Genomic DNA, 23,559 nt, shown 5'->3' on the forward strand with positions numbered 1-23,559 from the left:
TTGCTCTTCTCTAACAAAGAGGATAGCTTCACATTTATTCAGATTACATTCCACCTAACATGCTATTATTCATTCATTTTAACCTGATAAAATCTTCTTGAAAAATTTTTGCATGCCCTTCATAACTTACATTCCAATCCAGTTTTGTCTCATCAGCAAATGTGAAAACATTATATTTGGTCCCCATGTCCAAATCATTTATATGCAAATAGCTGTAACCCATGCACTGATCCTTTCGTACTCAAAAAATAAGTTTATCAGTCTGAGAATGGCTCATTTATTCATGCTTTCTGTTTTTCTGTCTATTGATGAATTCTCAATTCATACTAGTCTATTACTACCAATCATATGTGCTGTAATTTTGATTACTTACCTCCTGTGCAGGACCTCATCAAAAGTCTTTTGAAAAGGCCAAATATATCACACCAACTCATTAGTTTTTACAACAACATCCTCAAAAACCTCCAACAAGTTTATCAATTGTGATTTCCTTTCATAAATTCATGTTGAATCAGTCCTTTCATATCATTGGCTGAAATTTCATCAGGCTTACTGATGTGATTATGGCAGGCTGTGTAGCAGAATCAGTCAAGATGTTTTGTGAGGCCAATCTTGACATAGAGTTCATTGAGCACTATATCTTGTATATTTTTCACACATGGCATTATGAGATCTCGATAGGCAGTAACAAATAGAAGTTCCTAATTGATGATTACTATTGCCAGTTAAAAGCCTCTTTAACAGTCCAATTCACCATGAGTTGTGATTTTACCAATCTCAACATACAAACTAGACACCAGGAAACTTGACATGGAAATTAAGAGTGGGGTCTTGGCAGATTCAACTTGCTACTTTCTGGAATCTACAGTGTAGGAGGCATGCAAAAGCATGTAAAAGAGGAAATTGACAAGGGTGTTCACTGGTTTTGAGAATTTCTGTTACAAAGAGAAGTCAGACACACAAGGGTTATTTCTCTTAGAGGAAATTGAGAGGGGACATGGTTAAAATGTATAAGGTGCACAGATAGGGTAGAGAGGAGGAACCATTTTCCCCTGATGAAGGGATTAATGATCAGGGGTCATAGATTTAAGTTAAGGGGCAGACGGTTACAGGACATATGAGGATAACTTTTTCATCAAAGTTAAAAAGCACACAACACCAGGTTATAGTCCAACAGGTTTATTTGGAGGCACTAGCTTTCGAAGCATTGTTACTTCATCAGGTGGTTGTACAGCAGAATCATGCAACACAGAATGATTCTGTTCCACAACCACCTGATGAAGGAGCAGGGTTCCGAAAGTTAATGCCTCTAAATAAATTTGTTGGACTACAACCTGGTGTTGTGAGCTTTTTAAACTTTGTCCACCCAGTCCGATACTGGAACCTCCAATCATTTTTCACCAAAAGGGTAGTGGAAATCTGGAACCTACAGCCTGCAAGAATGATTAGAGGCAGAAACCTTCATAACGTTTAAGAAGTATTTACATTTGCAGTCTTCATGCCAAGGCATACAAGGCTATTAACAAAGTGCTGAAAATGACATTAGAACAGCTAGACAGTTGATTTTAATTGGTGTTGACATGGTCGGTTGAAGGTCATTTCTGCACTGTAGATACGTGACTCTAACATGAGCACTGATAAAGTGGTCATGCTTCATGTGCAAGTTCACATGCAATCTGTATCAGTGGGCAGTATGATGACTCAGTGGTGAGGACTGCTGTCTCATAGTAACAGGGTTCAATTCACCTTCAGCTGACTGTCTGTGTGGAGTTTGCACATCATCCCTGTATCTGCATGGGTTTCCTCTGGGAGCTCTGGTTTCCTCCCATAGTCCAAAGATGTGCAAATGGCCAGGTTAAATTGGCCATTGTGTCCAAGATTTGCAGGTTAGGTGGATTAGGCATGTGAAATGTTGGGTTACAGGGATGGGGTGGCTCTTGTTGGGATGCTGTTTGGAGGATGGGTGTGAACTCAATAGGCCAAATGGCCTGCTTCCACACTGTAGGGATTCCAGGATTCTTTGGATGTTGGTATCTGACATGTATCAGTTCTTTGAATCCTCATAGTACATCTCTGACCCACTAACAGGATTCTTCAGCACTTCAATACTTCATCTCATGCCACAACAGAAATGATAATTGTAATTCTGTAGTAAGGACACTGTACACTCAGGACTTTTACTCAGGTCATGGAATGGACCAGGTTACATCTTCAGGTTTTTATTTGCTTTTATAGTATTAATTCACTTTGAGCCTATTTGGATCCTCAGAGCATCCCTTTTTCACATTGTCTTGCCTTGTCTTTTTTGTGTTTTGCTCCCTCAGCCAAAGACATTAATCTCATATTACCACAGAAGTGCTATGGCATCTAAGGTGGACACAAAGCCAGGAAAGGTGACATGGTCGTCAGCAGGCCTCAGTTTAATCAAAGGTGACAACCTTTGCTCAGGGGATCCTGAAACAGCAACTCAAGGGCAGCCTCTGATATCTCTGCCTGAGTAATACACTGTATACCATCCATCAGATCGAATATGACGCAAACTTCTGAAGGTGTTCTGGCCACAAAGTTTCAGTAGCTCATATCATATGTTTTATTAAACTCTTTTCCATGGGTTCAGAAATGCCTCATGCTATGATTTCTCTCTTCTGTATGTGACACTGCCCCATTTCACTCATGCAAGTTTTTATTGTTGGCATCGTTATGTCACAATCATGACTAATCCCTCTGATCTCGACAGCCACTCTAGCAAGCTCCAACTATTGATTTCACAATTCCCAATTAATAGGGTTTGATTCCCAAAGATGTCCACCTGTTTATAGTTGGAGATGGGTGTTAGATTCCTGGATCGCCTGTACTGTTTCTGGGCAAGATCAAACCTCCACAAACAGGCCAGTGTGTGAATGATCCAGAACAGGACTAATATCCTTATACGATGGTTTTCTGGTATTGTCAGGAGGAGTTGAAAGAGGCAGGGTCACCTGGCAAGCTGCTGGGCAGGTAAGAGAAAACAACGCAGCTGTAGCAGATCATTTGCCTTTCCAGGTCTCCCTTGCATCTTCAGCTTCTCCACAAATATCAGGGCGAAAACGTTCAATTTCCTTAGATTCACTGAAAAACATCTGGTCAAGAATTCTGCCATTTAAATGAGCTTATTGACACATGACTATATTTCTCATTTCTAATTTAAGCAGATGTGATTTCATACAGAAGGTGTGATGTAATTACAAGGCCCCCTCTTCGTGATGTCTGTGCCAGAGGCAGGGATGGCCATTGGAACTCATGACAGCAACTGAAAGATTAACCCAATTTCAAGGGTTATAGACAATACAAATAACAAACTTGGGGAGAGAAGGGGAAAGAGGGAATCGGAGCAGCACTAGAAATAGTTGCTGCAGAAGAATGGAATGACAAGGCTTCTCTTTCTCAGAAACAGTGCTTTCGGAAATAAGGGCAATTGCTTAGGGAATTTCTTGAGGACTAATTTGGATAGTCTTTAGGCATTGGGTATTAGGATCATTATGGACAATTAATCGTTGTCTCTTCAATTGATGACAATAGCATGCTAACTTAATTCTACCAGGGAAATGGGAGAGTGCTGGAGCCCGTGGGGAAACATGGAGTGAATTAAATTGAATTGAATTAGCTTTATTAGCACATATATACTCAAATGAGTACAGTGAAAAGTTTATTAGTCGCCATTTACAACGCCACCTTAGATACAAATGTTCTGAGGTACAATCCTTAATTATAGATCAGAGAAATTAAGAAAAAAAGTTGCATTACTGCTACACACATTATGATCCATAGGTCATAAAAATAAGAAACATGACATCACAAAGTGGCGAGTATGTTTGATTTAATTTGATTTATTTATTGCCAAGTGTAATTTGTTACAAAATACAGTGAAAAGTGTTGTGTAGTGTCACCACTCTCCAGTACCATTTTGAAACACAGAATAATAAACCAAATCACAGAATGTAAAGGCATAAAGAAATACAGAAAAAGTATTCAACTTTACAGTTCTTCTTGTTAAGTTCTCTTCCATGAGTAATGTAAATTTACAACTGGAAATTCAGGCCCATTTACTGGGTGCTGAGACAATCTTGGAGCCTGTAGAGGAGGGGCACAGAGTAGTGATTACATAAATTTACAGCCAAGGATTTGGGCCAACTTACCGGGGAACCAGGACAATGTCAGATCCTATGTTATGGAGTAATTTAAATTTACAGACAAGGATTCACTCATTCTGTACACTAGGAGTGTCAGGAAGAGATTAATTACAGGAGCAGGGGAAACAGTATGGCAGTTCAACAGTGACACAGCATGAGTTAGAATAGGAACCAAAGCAGAGTGCATCCAGCCATGTGATGTCTCAAGGGAGTAAGGTAAGGCTGGATAGCCTCTACTTTAATGTCAGGAGTATTTGAGCTAAGACAAAAGAGTTAAGGATGCTGATCGACAAATGAAACTGCAATGTTGTTACCATCACAGAGACGTGATTGAGGGAGGGATAAAACTGGCAACTTGACATTCCAGAATATACGATCTTCAGGCAGGACATGGAAGGGTGCAAACGTGGAGGTGGTGTTGTATTATTAGTTAGGGGATCAGTTATTGCAGTAAGGAAGGATGCTACCTTGGAAGGGTTGTCAAATGAGGCTTTTTGGGTTGAACTTTGGAGTATAAGGGAGGCAGTCACACTGTTGGGAGTGTACTTTAGGCCTGCAAACAGTTCGCAGACAGTTGAGGAGCAGATGTGTAGTCAATTCAGCAAAATGTGTAAAAATAATATATAGGAGAGTTCAGCTACCTCAATATTATCATAGTATAAAGGGTTTAGAGGAGGTAGATTTCTTGAAATGCATACAGGACAGCTTATTATATCAACATGTAGATGGGCCTACAAGGAGTGTGCCGTGCTGGATCTAATTCTGGAAAATAAAGCCAGGCAGGTGTTCAAGGGGACAGTGGGAGAGCATTTTATTGACAGTGACCACTAAACCATACTTCTTAAGTTTTATGAAAAGGAGAAAGGTGGTCTGGAAAAAAGAGTTTTGGATTGGAGTAAAGCAGATTTTATTAAAGGAAGGCAGGATCTGGCCATAATAGAAGAATAGCTACTTCAGGATAAATCTGCAGAAAAACAGTGGGAGGTTTTCAAAAAGCAACTGGGGAGACGACTGGCTCAATATATTCCCTTTGAAGTGAAATATAGCCTAGAGAACTAAGAATTTTTAAGAATATTCAGAATGGGAGGAAAAGGAAAAGAGAGACTGTAACAGGTACACAGGGAGAAAGCAACAGATGCCCCAGAAAAGTGTGCCGAAGGGTAAGGGCAGAGAAGGAGCTCAAGAAAGCAATTAGAGGAGGAAAGAGGGGACATGAGAAAATGTTGACAGGTAAGATTAAGGGAAGTGCCAAGGTATTCTGAAATTATGTCAAGGGGAAGAGAATACCCAGGGAAGAGTAGGGCCTATTAGGGACCAAGGGGGAAATCTGTTCATGAAGTTGGAGGACATTGGAAAAGTATTAAAAGAATACTTCACATCTGTCTTCACTCAGGTGAAGGAGAATGCAAGTCCAGAATTTGAGAAAATGGTCTGTGACGTTCTTGAGCAGATTGATATCAGAAGGAAGTATTGAAGGTGTGACAGATTTTAAAATGAACAACTCTTAAGGTCTAGGTGAGTTGTGTTCAAGGCTGCCGTCAGAGACAAGGGAGTATATTATAGAGGCCCTGATCCAAATTTTAAAATATCTGTGGCCATAGGGGAGGTGGCAGAGGTCAGGAGGACAGCTAATATAGTTCCACTTTATAAGTGATTTGGAGATGCTGGTGTTGGACTGGGGTGTACAAAGTTAAAAATCACACAGCACCTGATGAAGGAGCGGTGCTCCAAAAGCTAGTGTGCTTCCAATTAAACCTGTTGGACTATAACCCGATGGTGTGTGATTTTTAACTTTCCACTTTATAAGAAATGTGGTAGAGATACACCCACGTGAGGGTAACAATTGAAACAAAAAAGTGAAGGAGAAAATGAATCTTCATGCTGGGAGGCAAGGTTTGGACAGGGGTAGTCAACATAGCTTTGGTCATGCCTAATAAACCTAGTGGATCTATGAGAGGAGTTGATCAAGTGCTTGGACGAGGGTAGGGCAGGGCAGTTGATATCATTAATATGGATTTCAGCAAGGTCTTGGATAAAGTCCCACATGGGAAACTGACAAACAAGTTAAAAGCTTCTGGGATACGAGGTAACTTGACAAGTTGGATTTAACATTGGCTTTGTGTCAGAAGACAGAGGATGTGGTAGAAAGTTGTATGGTTGAATCCTGGTGTGCAGTGCCATCCATAAGAATCAGTGCTGGATCCCTTATTATTTTAGATAATCATAAATGAGAATATAAGAGTGTGTGTGAGTTGCAGAGGGTTAATAATAAGTAAATTTGCACATGACACAAGACTGGACAGTGTTATGTTACAATAGAATATAAAGATGGGCAGATCAGTGACAGATAGAATTCAACCTTGATAAAAGTGAGGTGATGCACTTTGAAAGAAGGAACAAAACAAAAAAAACTCAATGAATGGTAAGACACTAAGAAGTTCAGACGAACAGATCCCTGAAGGTGTAAGTTAATGAGGTCATTAAGAAAGCCCATGGCATGTTTGCCTTTATCAGCCATGGCATACATTATAAGAGCAGGCAGGTTAAGTTGGAGCTGAGCAGAACTCTGGTTGAACCACACTGGAGTATGGTTTAGTTCTGGTCACTACGTTATAGGAAGGATGGAAAGAAAATGCACCAGGATGCTGACTGGTATGGAGCAATTCATCCATGCAAAGAGGCTGGATAAACTCAATTTGTTTTCTTCTGAGCAAAAAAAGATTGAGGGGTGGGTAAGATTATAAGGGGCATGTACAGGGTGAATACAGAGGGGTGTAAACACCCAGAGGATTGTGGGGCCTGGAATGCACTATTCAGGAGGGAAGTCGAGGTGGGAAATCTGTATCAATCATTATGTGGTGAGTTACCAGATAAGAATGGCTTGTGGCTAGACCAGGGAAACATTATTGTTCAGATGTCAACTCTCTGGAGTTATGCTGCAGAGAACTAAGATGAGGACTTAGCTGCAGTAACATACAAAATTTGGTGACTGGCATTGCACTATCCACACTCAGAACTGTTTTCTGCACTGTCAGGTCTGGCAGAAAACTCATTCTCTCTATCAATGAGCATAGAACCATAAAATCCCTACGGCTCAGATAGAAGTCATTTGGCTTATCAAGTCTTCACTGACCTTCTGGCGAGCATCTCAGCCAATACTTATAGCCCCACATTTATCATAGTTATTTCACTTAGACTGCACACTATGTGGTAATTTAGCATGGCCAATCCATCTAACCTGCACATTTTTGGACTGTGGGAGGAAACCAGAGCACTTTATCGAAACCCATGCAGACTTGGGGGCACGTGCAAATCCACACAATCAACCAAGGCTGGAATTGAACCGGGGTCTCTAGCACTGTGAGACAGCAATGCTAACCACTATGCCATTGTGCTATCCAGCATGAAGGAGGCCAGTCCCAAATTAGAACAGGGCTATGGACAGAATCTAAAGACCCTCCTTTCTGATTTGATGGAGATAACTAATTCCACAAGGTAAAATTTTTCAGAGGTCTGGAAGTGCTTTTGGAGACTAGTATGCTGCAATTTCGCAGCAGAGGTGGATCACCAATTATCTGATGTGCTACGACTTCCTAGCAATTTTTTTACAGGCTTTTTAGGAGGATGGCTGCCCACATGGAAGCAATCAGTCATCAAGTATGGCTATCAATCAATCAATTGCCAGCTATTCTTAGATGAGAGTACAATTTTGACAGTATCACATTAGATCAGCAAGTCATCAAATCGGAATCATTCATTCACTTGTTAAATGTGGGAATCATGAAGGAGGATGACCTTCATTGGCACAGAGGTGTCATTACAGAAACAAAGCTCACAAACTGATATTGGTGGAAATGAGGGTAGAAGTGTTAGGATCTATTTCATCGCTATAAGACACCAGAAAACCTAAGCAGCTGAGTTCACTTCAAGTAAGGACTTTCTCTGGCTATGGGTTCCCACCTGCTTCAACAGTGTTGAGGAGCAAAGACCTCAAAAAACTCTTTTGCTGCAGTGGGCTACAGAAGCATTGGCCAAGGTTCAGTGGTGCATGATGATACTACATGTGGGCGGCACAGTGGTTAGCACTGCTTCCTCGCAGCGTCAGAGACCCGGGTTCAATTCCTGCCTCAGGTGACTGACTGTGTGGAGTTTGTACATTCTCCCCATGTCTGCATGGGTTTCCTCCAGGTGCTCCGGTTTCCTCCCACAGTCCAAAAATGTGCAGGTTAGGTGAGTTGGCCATGCTAAATTGCCCGTAGTGTTGGGAAAAGGGATAAATGTAGGGGAATGGGTCTGGGTGGGTGACACACCTCGGTGGTCCAGTGTGGACTTGTTGGGCCGAAGGACCTGTTTCCACAGTGTAAGTAATCTAATCTACATTCACAATAAGCTATACTGGCAGAGGTTCAGTTTGTGAACGTCCCTCAACACTTGTGCTGTTGAAAGCACGTGTTTGCTGACCTGTGCACCATCCTTGGGATGGGGTGATTGCAGTGAGAAATTTAGGCCTCAAGAAATAGGGGTGATAGATGGTCACATGGGTGCAGGCAAAGTTCTTGAGGAACAGTTTGTTGTATTGACTGTCAAGAAGGGGATTCCACTACCTACAGCTGGTGTGTGGTTATTGCAAATGTTTGATAGATGTTTGCTAGGTTTCCTCTAAATGTCTGATCCATCTTGGCTTCTTTTTTGACATTCCCAGGATCATAGGTGAGAATACTTTGCCAAGCAGTCAGCATAACTAAGAGGGGAGGACAAGATGAGGATGCTTCCTGAGAAACAGGAAGACCGTCTAGGACTCAGACATGAAGATGGTCTTGATTGTTTTTTAAACTCTATACTTAAGTAGGGGTAAGAATAAAATAAAAGTAAAGGTCTATATCCTCTTTTTTTTTGGTATGTCTAGGGAGGTCAGGCCTTTGAATTACACATCCTACACTATGTAGGAAATCAGAGATACTCCTGGTGATCGGGATGACCATTTGTACATGAGGTCCCTCTGGCTGGAGCAACTTGAGCTCTGGATGTTTAAGCTTGACCAGCAGTTGGAAGCAGCATGGTGCTTTCACAAAGTTGGGAGTTCTGTGGATAGCACTTTTTAGGTACGGTGACTTCATAGTTTAAGAAAATGCAAATAGGGAAGGAATGGTTGACCAGACAGAAGAAGGATATCGGGTAGGAAGTGTGAGACTCTCCTGAATACACCTCATCTGGAAACCATTATTTGCCTTGGAAAATGTTGAGAATGACAGTTAATTTGTGGAAGCCAGTTAGGACTAAAGCCAAAATACCATAGGTGGACCAACTGCTGGGTGTGGGGTTGAGGGTGAGGAGTAGTGGTGTAGGGGGAAGGGGTGTGAGAAAGTGATGAGGAGGTATGGAGGGGCAATAGTAGTAAGGACTCGTTACTGAGGAGAGTAGACAGTTGCTTTTGTGGCTATAAACATGACTCCAAGATGGTACCACAGTCAACAATGTCCCCAAACATTTGCAGAGATTTCTGAACAAAGAAAGGTTTATGGAGCAACTATGTGACACTGTTGCTGAAGCCGCCTGAGGCTGCCAAAGCAAGCATTTCTGGAGGGGACCCACGATGTTGCCACTGCCAAAGCCAACACCAAAGCCACTGCTTTCCCACCAAGTCATCTATGCTGAAGCTGTCACTCAAGCCAATGCCCACTTCAGTTAACAACTGAAGCCTCAACATTGCCACTATAACTACAAGGAACAAAACAGAACTACCATGCTGCCACCACTATATCCATCACTGTAACTGTTGCACCAGTGTGAAGAGCAGTGGACCAGACCCACTAACAATGAAATTTTTGATAAAACAATGGCCACTATAGCCACAAGGAATGGACATCTGGATCCACTACGATGCTGCTGCTGTGGCAGCAGCCCCTCATTACTGGCTTCCTCCAGTGCAGCCTCAGGAAAGAAAAGATGAACTCCTATGGTTGACAGAGTGTGGAGCCACAGCATAGTCACATTTTGGGCTCTGTACCAGAGGGACCCAGTACTTACTGAGCTCTGCTAAATGAAGTGGCCACAAATGGACACTGCCTGCTACTATCTTTTTTTGAGGCTCTGTAATTTTCCTTCTTGCCTGCTGCCATCTCCAGGCCCAGTTTTGGGCCATTGCTGGTTGGAACTGCACCTCATAGCTGGCCTTCGCCTTTCTTTCCCTCCTTATGAAATGAGATGAGCTGATGGCATTCACTGGGAGCTCACTCCCTCTCTAGCCATAGAATAACAGTGTGGCAGGAATTGTTAAATGGTTAAAAGTGGTTTACAAATGCCCTTAAAAGTCTTGAACGTGAATTAATTTGCAGGTCTGAACGAGACGTACTCCAGACTGCTGAGGGAGACAAGGGAGGAGCTTTCAGCAGTCTTACTATAATTTTCAAATCCTCTGTGACCGCAGGTGAGCTACCTGAAGACCGGAGATTGTTACTGTTGACCCATTATTAAGAAAGTATAGGAAATTCTAGATCAGAGAATTTCAGGTACTTTACATTCCATGTGGCCTTTAGCAAGACTTTTGATATGTCATCTCACAGAGACTAGTCAAGAAAGTAAGAGCCTATAGAATTCAAGGCAAACTGACAGGAAAAAGAGGGTTGTTTCAGTAGAGTTCTGCAGGGTTTGGTCCTGAGGCCTTCTCAATTTGTGATGATTACTTATTAATTACATTAATGAGTTGGACTTAAATTAGGGGTATATGATCAAGATGACATTAAAAAAATGTGGAGGAGAGCTCAAATTGCAGGAAAATAGCACAGACTGGTCAAGTGGGCAAAGCAGTAAAAAATGGTTTCAATCCCGGAAAAGTATGAAGTAATATATTTGGGAAGGGCTAACAAGCCAGGGAATACACTAAGTGGCAAGACTCTGGAAAGTACTGAAGATCAGCGGGACCTTGGAGTGCATATCCACAGATCTCTGGAAGCAACAGGGCAGATAGATAAAGTAGTTAAGAAGAAATATGGGATACTTGCCTTTATCAGCTGAGGCACTGAATACAACAGCAAAGAGTTTATGCTGAAACTGTATGAATCATTGGCTAGGCCACAACTGGAGTACTGCATTCAGTTCTGATCACCACATTAAAGGACAGATATGATTGCACTAGAGAGGGCACAGAGAAGATTCACCAAAATGCAGTCTGGCTGGAAGGTGTAAGCTATGAGGAAAGATTGAATAGACTAGAGCTGTTATCCTTGGAGCAGCGGAGGTTGACAGGGACCTGTTAGAAGTTTGAGAGGAAAAGATTGGATGTTTACGAAGGCAGCTTTTCCAGTAGTAGATGTCATGAATAACCAGTAGGCATAGATTTGAGGCAAGAGGTAAGACTAAGAGGGGTGTTGCAGAGAATTTTTCTGACTCGATGGAGGGAGTCTGGATCTCATTGCCTGAAAGGGAAGATGAGTCAGAAACTCTTGTAACATTGAAGTAGTATTTTGATATTCACACATTGTCATAGTATCCAGGGCTATAGGCCAAAAGCCAGAAAAAGGATTACTATAGTCAGATTTATTTTGACTGATGCAGATAAAATGGGTTGAGTAGCCTCCCTCTGTGTTGTAATGTTTATTACTCTGCAGATGCCAATTCTTTGGCAATTCATTCACTGCGTACTTGTCCAATATGGAGAGGTGATGGCATAGTGTAAAGTCACTGCATTAGTAATCCAGAATCACAAACTAATGTTCTGGAGACATGGGTTTGAATCCCATCATGACAAATAGTGAAATATGAATTCAATAAAGAAAAGCCAGGATTGTAAATTAAAAGCTAGTCTAATGGTGACTATTGTCAATTGTAAAAACACACCTGGGTCACCAATTTGTTTTAAAGGAAGGAGATCTGCAATTCTTACCTGGTCTGGATAATATAACACCAGCAATGTGTGGTTGCTGCTTAACTGAAAGAATCAAGTCTCTCAGTTCAAGGGTAGTTAGGAATGGCCAATAAATGTTTGCCTAACCATGATGCCCACATTCCATGAACAAATAAAATAAAAACAAGGAAAGGCAGAAACTGCCTCAAACTGCATAGGCTATAAGCTCTGACAACTTCTCAAATAGTAATTAAGTATTTCTATTGCAAATCTAGCTGCACCCCATTCAAGTTGCTCTAGCAAAAGTGGCATCTACCAACAATGTGAACTGTGTCCTGTTCACAAAATGTAGGACAAATCCAATCCAGTCAATTTTACCCCATCAGTCTTCTTTGTGGCACAAATACCTTGTATTATTGTTGGAATGTTGGCAAGGCCCATTGCCTTTGGAGCAAGTATGCAGTGCCTTCAACTATTTTTTGATATTATGTGAAGTGAATCAAATTAAATTAAGATTTGTATCTATGTTACTGTTGGACTTCAGAAGAGGTCTAGATAGATCATCTGCTTGGCATTTCTGGTGAAAATGGTTGCAAGTGCTTTGGTCTTGTTTTTTGCACCGAGGTGATGGTCTCCTTCATCAGAGAATGGGAATATTTGTGGTCGTCCTCCTTTCCCTGTTAACCTTTAACTGTCCACCACCATTCACAACTAATCTGGCAGAACTGACGGGTTCATTTACTTTTGTCTAAATGCATTTGTATTGAGTTTCATTGCAAAACTGTGCCAGTCATACAGCATAGAAACATTAGTGTATGAATTTTATTAAAATGAAAGGTCAGGATCATTCTTATGGACAGATTGGAGGTGTTCTGCAAAAAAATGTGGCTTGTGGGCCCTCTTGTGTTTCATCTGTCATTTGCAGGTGTTTACCATTAGTGGAAATAATTCCACACGGTTAACAACATATTAGTGGTTTACTTCAATTTATTAAACTGATGTATTTGTTCAATTTCATTTTAAGTTAGACATTTAAATGTCTTGTTTATTTCACTGAACTATTTAAAGGGAAAAAAAAACTATTAAACACTCATGTTTGCATCCAAGTATGTTTACCATGACTCACTGGAAAATTTAGGCAGATATTTTTCAAAGTCGTTAAAATGTTAAGTGCACCATTTTGCGAATATATACTTTTTTAACCAATGGTGTATTTTCAAATATATTTTCTGGAACCTCCACGGAGCTAATTCGTGGAACCATAGAATCCTTGCAGTGTGGAAACCAGGCCATTTGGCCCAACAAGTCCATACCGACTCTCCGAAGACTATGACACCCAGACACTTCCCTACCCTATTACTTTACATTTCCTCCTGACTAACCTGCACATCCCCAGTACACAATGGGCAATTTAGCATAGCCAATTCACCTAACCTGCACATCTTTGGACTTTGGGAGGAAACCAGAGCACCCAGAGAAAACCAAAGCAGACACGGGGAGAATTACAGAGATTGTGGTATGAGTATCTAAAGCTTGTAATTTAAACTGCTTTACCAAGAAGTCTTGCAGCACTTTGCCAATAGAAAACGGACTTATCAAATGGAGGACCAAGACCCAAGGTTTGGTAATAAGAGTAGGAGAAAAGTCAGTCATATCACGGTTTCAGCAGCTTTTCAATTGTATAAATTGGAAGATCTGGAGAATTTTGCCAAAATACAGCTAGTATTTTAAATTACTGTTATCATTAATAATCCTTTGTATAGAAACTACAATGGAGAAATAGGACATCTTGCCCAACATGTCCATATTGGGATTTATTCTCTCATTTTCTCAATAATCTCTTAATTCACATAATGAAGATTAGCCAGTTGGAAAAAAAACTCTGGAGTGTTACAATCTATCATGGAATTACACTTCAATATGAATTAGTGGCATTGTGATCAGAGTGATAGTGGGGATGAAAAGTGTTGATTTTTCTTTACCACATAAAGGATGCACAAAAAAGTACTTTTGTTAATCTCATGATATACCAAACACATTACGAGCAATAAAGTATGTCTGTGACACTGTTTTGATGTAGGAAATATGTCAGTTAATTAGTGCGCAACAAGGTCTCACAGACAGTAACATGATAATGACAAGATTGTTTCTGTGATGTTGACTCAAAGGTAAACATTGAACTGACAAATGGTGAATTGACTCCCAAAAAGAGACAATTAGACTTGGCAGTCTCATATTGACAATTCAGCAGTAAACAGTACATTGAACCTTGCAGAGATGTCAAAAAAATATAATTGTTTGATATCCATATCAAATCAATGCTGCTTACATAATGTTAAAGTGAAATATTGTGATTTGAAATACCTTTTCTCTGGCTATTGTATCCAATAACAATATCATGGAGTTTTCCAAGGTACACTGCACTAAATCTGAATATGTCCACCTGAAAATGCAGACATTTAGAAAGAAAATGTAAGTATCTTTCATTTCTTTATGTTAAGAAGAAAAGTAAAATTTGGAGCTGCTTAGTCAGAGAATTGCATATAAGTGAAGTCATTTCAAGGGTGGACTTTTCCCATGTCTTCATAAGATGGCATTGGTGGGACATGCAACAGTAAACATTAAAAAATCAGATTCCTGATGTGCAGAACAAAAAAATTCTGATATTCTGATAAGTTTCAAAACAGCTAGTTATGAATTTCACTGAATGGCAATTATGTTATTCTCATGTACGTTCATCTCAGTGGTAGCGAATCTTGCGTTATTTCTAAGTGTCTGATTCTTCCCTTTTCCCTGAAAAACTAGATGATGCCAATTTCTGACATGAAAGTATTACCACCTACCATTTGCTTCTCTTAGCCTTCAAATAGCTTCATTGTCTACACTATGTTTGCTCAATCATGTTTCACCCTTTTTTGACAATGGCTGCTTTTGAATTAGTTCATACCACTCCAGCCCTTCAGGATTTCACTTTGGTCCTCACAGACACTTACTCCTTGCATGATTTTGTCAGGTCTCCTTGTAAGCAGGAACATGTATGCACCTCATACATCTAAAAAGAATGCGTCTTATGGTTTTTATCTGACATTCTTAGTACTCACTTATGTTGCTCATTTTTAAGGCTGAGGTCTCTGGAGCTGGCATTACGTTTCAGCACACAGACACTTCAGCCATAACCTATAGACTTTCTGTTTCTCTGGCTTGCACTGCTTTTTAGTATAAAGGGAGAGGTTGGTAGTTTCTTACTGTGCAGAACAGTGAACAACCAAGGGGTTGACATGTTTCTGTACTAGGCAATTTCAATGTCACACCTACAACATGTGTTAGACACTCAGACAGAAAACACATTGCATGTGTTTCAACTAAGTGGCTACATTTGAAAGTGAAAGGAGACCATTCTTCAGTGGAGTTAAGGGGGACTATAATCAGCCATAGGGCTCCACCAAAGTTTGATCTCAGTCCAAGAGGTTAGCTTCAGGCACTTGGTCTCAGCAGAATCTAGGGATCCTTGTGGTTTGTGAGTTAAGCAACAGTCAGGCCTGCAAGTCCAGTGCAATCAGTTATCAGATCACAAGCTTAGGTGCTATTGAGACTTGCATCCAGTGGTAGGGTTTTCCTCCCAAGTGAGTCCAGGAAATTTAGGCATCAATGGACTGTCCGTGGCGTTAAGGGGAAAGTGGAATGCTAAAGTCTGTGTTTGAGATTGATTTGACTGGATCACTGTAGGAATGATGATAGTGGAAGGGGACAATGAGAGATAAAAGAGAGAGTGATCTTAATAGAACACAGGAAGGAGGGGAGCTTGCACAATCACAAACATGCTCACCTCAATGTAAAGAGATTTCAGAGCCAGCAAGGGCATGGAAATTTGCAAAGTAGGGAGCTCAGGGATGAACTGGGAAGAGTAACCATAATGTAAAGGAACAAAAACAAAAATAGAAATTGCTGGAAAACTCAGCAAGTTTGGCAGCAACTATGGAGAGAAATCAGAATTAACATTTTGGGTCCAGTGACGCTTCTTTAGAACTCTGATAGAAAGGAGCTGAATGGAAATATGGGTAGACAGAATGGTCATTATAGACAGTAGCTGCAAATGTGTTGCTGGTCAAAGCACAGCAGGTTAGGCAGCATCTCAGGAATAGAGAATTCGACGTTTCGAGCAGACAGTAGAATAATATAACTACAATGCACCAAACATAACTATGTAATAATGAGATACAATGGCCACAAAGTGATTACTCTGACTACTTTTTCTCTTCAGGGACAGAGTATAATTATTAATATGTCAGGAAAATTATGGATACACTGATTCTGTAATGTCACTTCATATACCACAAATTGCATTCAATTGATCGGTCTTCTGGCAATCATTAACATTACAAATTATGGTCTCAAACAATCATGATTGTGAGATAGTTGGCATCAGTTGGCCCCATCATGTCAAATACACAAAGCTATGTATAACTTGGAGGATAAAAGTGTAGGCAAGCACTGTGGAATCTACAGTCAGGGCACAGATAAGCATTTCTGTGGCCACAAATGAAACACCAGGGTGTTATGTTGCCTTCCTGATGCCAGAATCAAGGATATCTCTCAGTGGGCACAGGTTATTCTGGTGGAGATGGTGAGCAGCCAGAGGTTGTGGTCCACATTGTTACAGACAACAAAGCAGAAAGTGAAATGAGTTAGGAATTTCAGGGAGTTAGATAGGAATTTGAAGACCAGGACCTCCAGGATTACTTCCTGTGCCATATGCCAGTGAGACTATGAAGAGGAAGATAGTACATTTAAATATGTGGCTAAAAAGCTGGTGTGGGAGCAAGGACTTTAGGTATGTGGATCATTGGTATGCCTTCCTGGGCAGGGGCAACCTATGCAAGAAGGACAAGTTTCACCTAAACTGAAGGAGAACTGTGTCCTGGAAAAGAGGTTTGTGCCACTTGGGAGGGTTAAACTAGGATAGCAGCGGCCAGGAACCAAAGCTGTAGGTCAGCAAGTAAAATTATTGAGGAGTCAAAGACTAAGGTCAGTAAGACTAAAGGGAAGAACACACTGGGAGAGATGTCTGAACATGGAAGGACTGACAATCTGAGGTATATTTGAGGGAGATGAACTGAGAGCTTAGATTACATTAGAGTACATATAACTATGATGTTGTAGCTGTGACAGAGAATTGGTTGAGAGACAGAGTAGACTGGTAGCTTAACATTCCGGGATTTTGATATTTCAGGCATGATAGAGAGAGATGTAAAAGAGGAGGGGGAGTTGCATTACTGATATTACTGTACGGGTGGAAAACACCTTGGAGGGCTCACCAAGCAAGACCATATGGGTAGAGCTCAGAAACAGGAAGGGTAGAATCCTGCGATTCTACTACATGCTTCCCAGCAGCCAGCGAGTGACCAACGAACATATACAGAGACAGATTATTGAAAAAGGTAAAAACAACAAGGGTGTTGTGGTGCGTGATTTCAACTTCCCCTAGATTGATGGGGACTCTCTCAGTGCCAGGACCTTGGATAGAGGGTGAATTTGTTAGGTGTGTCCAGGATGGTATTTAGAAACAATATTTAAATATTGTAGCTTGGGAAAGGGCCATACTAGACCTGGCATTGGAGAATGAGCCCTGCCAGATGATCAACGTTTCAAATGGGCAAACATTTTAGAAACAGTGCCAAAGGTTTTGTAAATTTAAAGCTACTTATGGATAAGGACAAGAGTAGTCCTGAAGCAGTAATATGAAACTAGGGAAATTATGATGTTGTGGCCATAATGGAAACGTGTGTTTCACAGGGACAAGAATGGTTGCTTGATGTTCCAGAGTTTAGAATGTTTAAAAAGAACAGGGAGGATGGAAAAAAAGGAGGGGGTGTAGCATTGCTAATCAGAGAGTGCATCACAGCTACAGAAATGAAGGTTGTTGAGGAAGGTTTGTCTACTGAGTCAGTATGGGTGGAAGTTAGGAACAGCAAGGGGACAGCCACCACACTGGGGGTTTTCTACAGATCACCTAATAACAGTAGACAGATTGAGGAACTCACAGGCGGGCAGATTCTGGAAAAATGCAGATGTAGGAGGGTTGTTGTTATGGGTGATTTCAACTTTCCCAATATTGACTGGAACCGCCTAAGTGCAGATGGTTTGGATGAAGCCATTTTTGTCAGGTGTGTTCAGGAGGGTTTCCTTACTCAGTATGTGGACAGGCCAACGAGGGGAGAGGCCATTTTGGATTCGGTGCTCAGCAATGATCCAGGACAGGTGTCAGATCTCGCGGTGGGGGAACACTTTGGTGACAGTGATCACAACTGCTTCATGTTTACTGTAGCCTTGGAGAGGGAAAGGAGCAATTACCAAGGGAAGGTATTTAATTGGGCAAAAGGAAATTATGACGCAATCAGACAGGAGTTGGGAAGTACAGACTGGGAGCAATTGTTCCACAGAAAGGGTAAAACATACATGTGGAGACTATTTAAGGAGAGTTGTTGCGAGTGATGCACAAGTTTGTTCCTCTGAGACAGGTAAGAAGGGATAAGATTAATGAACATTGGATGACGAGAACAGAAGAGCTTCTCATCAAAAGGAAGAAGGCAGCTTACATAAGGTAGAGGATGCAAGGATTTAGCATAGCTTTAGAGGATTACAGGCTTGCTAGAAAGGAGCTCAGAAATGGACTGAGGAGAGCCAGAGGGGAGCACGAAAAAGGCTTGACAAGAAGGATCAGGGAGAACCCAAAGGCATTTTTTTACTCATACGTGAGGAATAAGAGAATGACCAGGAAGAAGGTAGGGCTGATCAGGGATAATGGAGGGAACTTCGGCGTGGTATCTGAGCAGATAGGGGAAGCCCTAAATGAGATTTTTGCTTTGGTTTTCAATAAGGAAAGGGACCTTGTTGTGAATGAAAACTTTGAGGAGCTGGGATACAGGCTTGACCAGATCATGATTGATGACATTGATGTGCTGGAAATTTTGGAAAACATTAAGGTTGATAAGTCCCCAGGGCTGGACCAGATTTATCCTAGGTTGCTCCGGGAATCGAGAAAGGAGGTTGCTAAGCCGCTGGCGAGGGTCTTTGCCTCCCCACTCTCCATGGGAGTCATACCAGAGGATTGGAAGGAGGCAAATGTTGTTCCTCTTTTCAAGAAGGGTAATAGGGAAATCCCTAGCAATTACAGATCAGTCAGTCTTACATCTGTGGTTAGCAAAGTTGTGGAAAGAATTCTGAGGGATAGGATTTATGACTATTTGGCAAAGCATAGTGTGAATAAAGGCAGTCAGCATGGCTTTGTGAGGGGTGGGTCATGCCTCACAAACCTTATTGAGTTCTTTGAGGAGGTGAAGGTTGAGCAGTGGATATGGTGTATATGGACTTCAACAAGGCATTTGATATGGTTCTCCATGGTAGGCAGATTCACAATGTCAGGAGGTGTGGGATACAGGGAGATTTGGCTATCTGGATTCAGAATTGGTTGGCTGACAGAAAGCAAGAGTGGTTGTAGATGGAAAGTATTCTGCCTGGAAGTCAGTGATGAGTGGGTCCCACAGGGCTCTGTTCTTGGGCCTCTGCTCTTTGTAGTTTGTATAAATGACTTGGATGAGGATGTTGAGCTGTGAGTTAGTAAATTTTTAGATAACACAAAGATTGGAGGTTCCATTAATAATATTGAGGGCTATTGCAGACTGCAGTGCAACATAGACAGGATGCAGAGCTGGGTTGAGAAATGGCAGATGGAGTTCAACCTGGATAAATGCAAAGGGATGCATTTTGGAAGGTTGAACTCAAATGCTGAATATAGGATTAAAGACAGGATTCTTGGTTGTGTGGAGAAACAGAGAGATCTGGGTGTGCAAGTACCCAAAGTTGCCACCCAAGTGGATAGGGTTGTTAAGAAAGCATATGGTGTTTTGGCTTTCATTAACAGGGGGATCGAGTTTAAGAGCTGTGAGGTTTTGCCCCAGTTCTACAAGTTACTGGTGAGACCACACTTGGAATATTGTGTCCAGTTCTGGTTGCCCTACTATAGGAAAGATATAGAGGCTTTGGAGAGGGTGCAAAGAAGGTTTACCAGGATGCTGCCTGAACTGGAGGGCTTGTCATATGAAGAAAGGTTGAATAAGCTTGGACTTTTCTCTCTGGAGAAAAGGAGAAAGAGAGGAGACCTGATCGAGGTGTACAAAATAATGAGAGGAATAGACAGAGTCAATAGCCAGAGACTTTTCCCCAGGGCAGAATTGACTGGTACGAGGAGCCATAGTTTTAAGATATTATAAGAAAGGTATTGAGGAGATGTCAGAGGTAAGTTCTTTACGCAGGGAGTTGTGAATGCATGGAATGCATTGCCAGCTGTGGTGGTGAAAGCAGAGTCATTAGGGACATTTAAGCGACTGCTGGATATGCACATGGATAGCAATAAGTTGAGGGATGCATGGGTTAAGTATTACGTTTCATGTTAGGATTAACCTTGGCACAGCATCGTGGTTCTAAGGGCCTGTTCTGTGCTGTACTTTTCTATGTTCTACGATAATTATGACAAGGGGCCTATATTCAATTCCACCTTCAGGTGACTGTCTGTGTGGAGTTTGCACATTCTGCCTTTGTCTGCGTTGGTTTCCTTTAGGTGCTATGATTTCCTCTCACAGTCCAAAGATGTGCAGGTTAGCTAGATTGGCCATGCTAAATTGCCCATAATGTCCTGGGATGTGCAGGCTAAATGGATTAGCCATGGTAAATGCAGGATCATAGGGCAGGGAGGAGTTGGTCGACCTTTAGACAGGAGGAAGTGAGAAGAGAGCTTCTTCAAGGAAGGCATCCTTGCAAGAGGATTCGCAGTAGGTTAAAATCTTCTAGGAGAAAGTGAGAAATTTAGACAGGCAGTGTAGACTTGATGGACCAAATGACCTGCTTCCACACTGTTTGGAATTCTATAAATATTAGGCAGGAACTGGAGAATATAGATTGGGGGTGGTTGTTTGAGGGTAAATCCGCATTTGGGAACCTTTTAAGGGTGAAGTGCTTAATGAATACTTTGCATCAGCATCCACAAAGGAGAAGGACATGATGCATGGTGAGACCAATGAGGACATGTTAATATTCTAGGGCATATCAATATGAAAAAGGAGGTGTTGGGCGCTTTGAAAAGCATTAAGGTAGACAAGTCCCCAGGATCTGATGGGGATCTATCTGAGAATGCTAGGAGAGATAGTTAAGGAAATTACTGGGGCATTGTATGAAATCTCTGCATCCTATTTAGTCTCAGGTGAGGACCCAGAGGACTGGAGAAGAGCAATATTCATTTGTTCAAGATGATCAACAGGGATAATCCAGGAAAATACAGGCCGGTGAGCTTTATCTCAGTGGTATGGAAATTATTTGAGAAGGTTCCGAGGGATAGGATTTACTCACATTTAGAAAAATATGGATTTATTAGCAATAGGCAGCATGGTTTTGTGTGTGGAAGGTCATGTCTCACAAAATTTATTGTTTTTTTTGACTAAGTTACAAAGAATATAGAATCACATGTACAGGAAGACGTCATTCAGCCCTCCAAAATGCATCCCATCCAGACCCAACCCATTCCCATAGCCCCATATTTAGCATGGCTAACCCAACTAGCCTGTTCATCCCTGGACACTGTGGAGTAATTTATCATGGCATATCCACCTAACTTGCACTTCTTTGGACTGTGGTGGGAAACTTGAGCACCTAGTGGAAACACATGTAGCCAGCAAGAGAACAAGCAACCTCCACATAGACAGTCACACAAGGGTGGAATCAAACCCAGGATCGTGGTGCTATAAGGCAGCAGTGCTAACCACTGTGCCATCTTGTTGCCCAGATGATGGTTGATGAGGGCTGGGCATAATCTAAATGGATTTAGCAAGGCTCTTGCCAAGGAGTCTCATGGCAGCTGATACAAAATGTTTAGTCACATGGGATCAAGTAATCTGGTAAGAATTGGCTTGGTCATAGAAGACAGAGAATAGTGAGGAAGGTGTTTTTCTGACAGACGACCTGAGAATAGTGTTTTGCAGGAATCAGTGCTGGGATCCCTGTAGTTTGTAATATGCTTAAATGATTTGAAGGAGAATAAGTTGCAAGTTTTCATAAAACTTGGGGAGCTGTGGACAGTGAGGAGATTACCAGAGGATACAGCAGGATGTAGACAGACTGAAAATTTGGACAGAGAAATGGCAGATGCAGTTTAATGTGGACAAATGCAAATTGATGTATTTTGGGAGATTTAATGGCGGAGGAAAATATATAGTAAATGGCAGAACCCTTAATAGCATCAACATACAGACAGATCTGGGTGTATACATAACCAGATCCTTGAAAGTGGCACATATGTGGATAAGGTTGTCAAGAAGGCATGTGGCATCCTTTCCTTTATCTGTTGGGTCATAGACTATAAAAATTGGCAGGCCATATTGCAGCTGTATAGAACTTTAGTTTGACCACATTTAGAATATTGTGTACAGTTCTAGTTGCCACATTATTAGAAGGATGTAGAAGCTTTGGAGAGGGTACAGAAATGGTTTACCAGGACATTGCCTAGTTTGAAGGGTGTTAGGTATGAGGAGAGATTACACAAACTTGGTTTCTTTTCACTTGACATTGAAGGATGAGGGCAACCTAACAGAAGTTTGAAAAATTATGAGGGTCAAAGATAGAATGGATCATCTGAGTCTTTCTCAGAGTAAAATTGTCAATTACAAGGGGATGTAATTTTAAGTTAAAAGGAAGCAAATTAGAAGGTGTGAGAGGCAGGTTTTTTAAACCAAGGGTGGAAGTAACTGCGAGTGGAGGTGGTGGACACAGAAACAGTAGTAATGCTTAAGAGGCATCTTGACAGACGTACGAAGAGGCACAGAATAGAGGTGTTAGAGCTATGTACAGAAAAATGGTTTTAGTTCAGAAAAGCAACACGTGTCAATGAAGTCGTGAAGGCCTGAAGGGCCTGTTTATAGAACGTAGAACTGCGCAGAACAGGAACAGGCCCTTTGGCCCATGATGTTGTGCTTAACATAATGCCAAATTAAAATAATGTCTTCTGCCTGCCCTTGTTCCATATCCCTTCATTTTGTGGATATTCATGTGTTCATCTAAAAGTTTCTTAAATGCCCCTGTAGTATCTGCTTCCACAACCACCCGGCAATACTCTGTGCAAAAATCTTGCCCCTCACATCTCCTTTAAACTTACTCCCCCTCACCTTAAATGCATACTCCCTAGTATCAGGCATTTCAATTTTGAGAAAAAGATTCTGACCATCATCAATGCTTCTCAATTTTATAGACTTCTATCAAGTTTGCCCTCAGACTCTGTCACTCCAGAGAAAACAACCCAAGTTTTTCTAGCCTTTCCTTATAGGTCATATCCTCTAATCCCAGCAGCAAAATAGTAAATCTCTTCTGCACCCTCTCCAAAGCCTCCATATCCTTCCTGTAATGTTGCAACCAGAATTGAGCACAATACTCTGTCTGGCTAATCCAAAGTATTATAAAGTTGCAACGTGACATTCTGTCTCCTGTACTCAATTCTCCAAGTAG

The 23,559-nt window shown here is 41.4% G+C and overlaps 1 protein-coding gene across 1 annotated transcript in view; it reads right to left on the minus strand.

The window, feature by feature from the left end:
• LOC132815212 (lipoxygenase homology domain-containing protein 1-like) overlaps nucleotides 1-23,559 on the minus strand; it is a 202,642-nt gene that overhangs the window by 92,043 nt on the left and 87,040 nt on the right. Inside the window, exon 8 of the mRNA XM_060824026.1 lies at nucleotides 14,377-14,455. Coding sequence (XP_060680009.1) covers nucleotides 14,377-14,455 — 79 coding nt within the window. The remainder of the gene's footprint in view (nucleotides 1-14,376; nucleotides 14,456-23,559) is intronic.

The sequence above is a fragment of the Hemiscyllium ocellatum genome, chromosome 4 (assembly GCF_020745735.1).
Source record: "Hemiscyllium ocellatum isolate sHemOce1 chromosome 4, sHemOce1.pat.X.cur, whole genome shotgun sequence".
Classification (NCBI taxonomy): Eukaryota; Metazoa; Chordata; class Chondrichthyes; order Orectolobiformes; family Hemiscylliidae; genus Hemiscyllium; species Hemiscyllium ocellatum.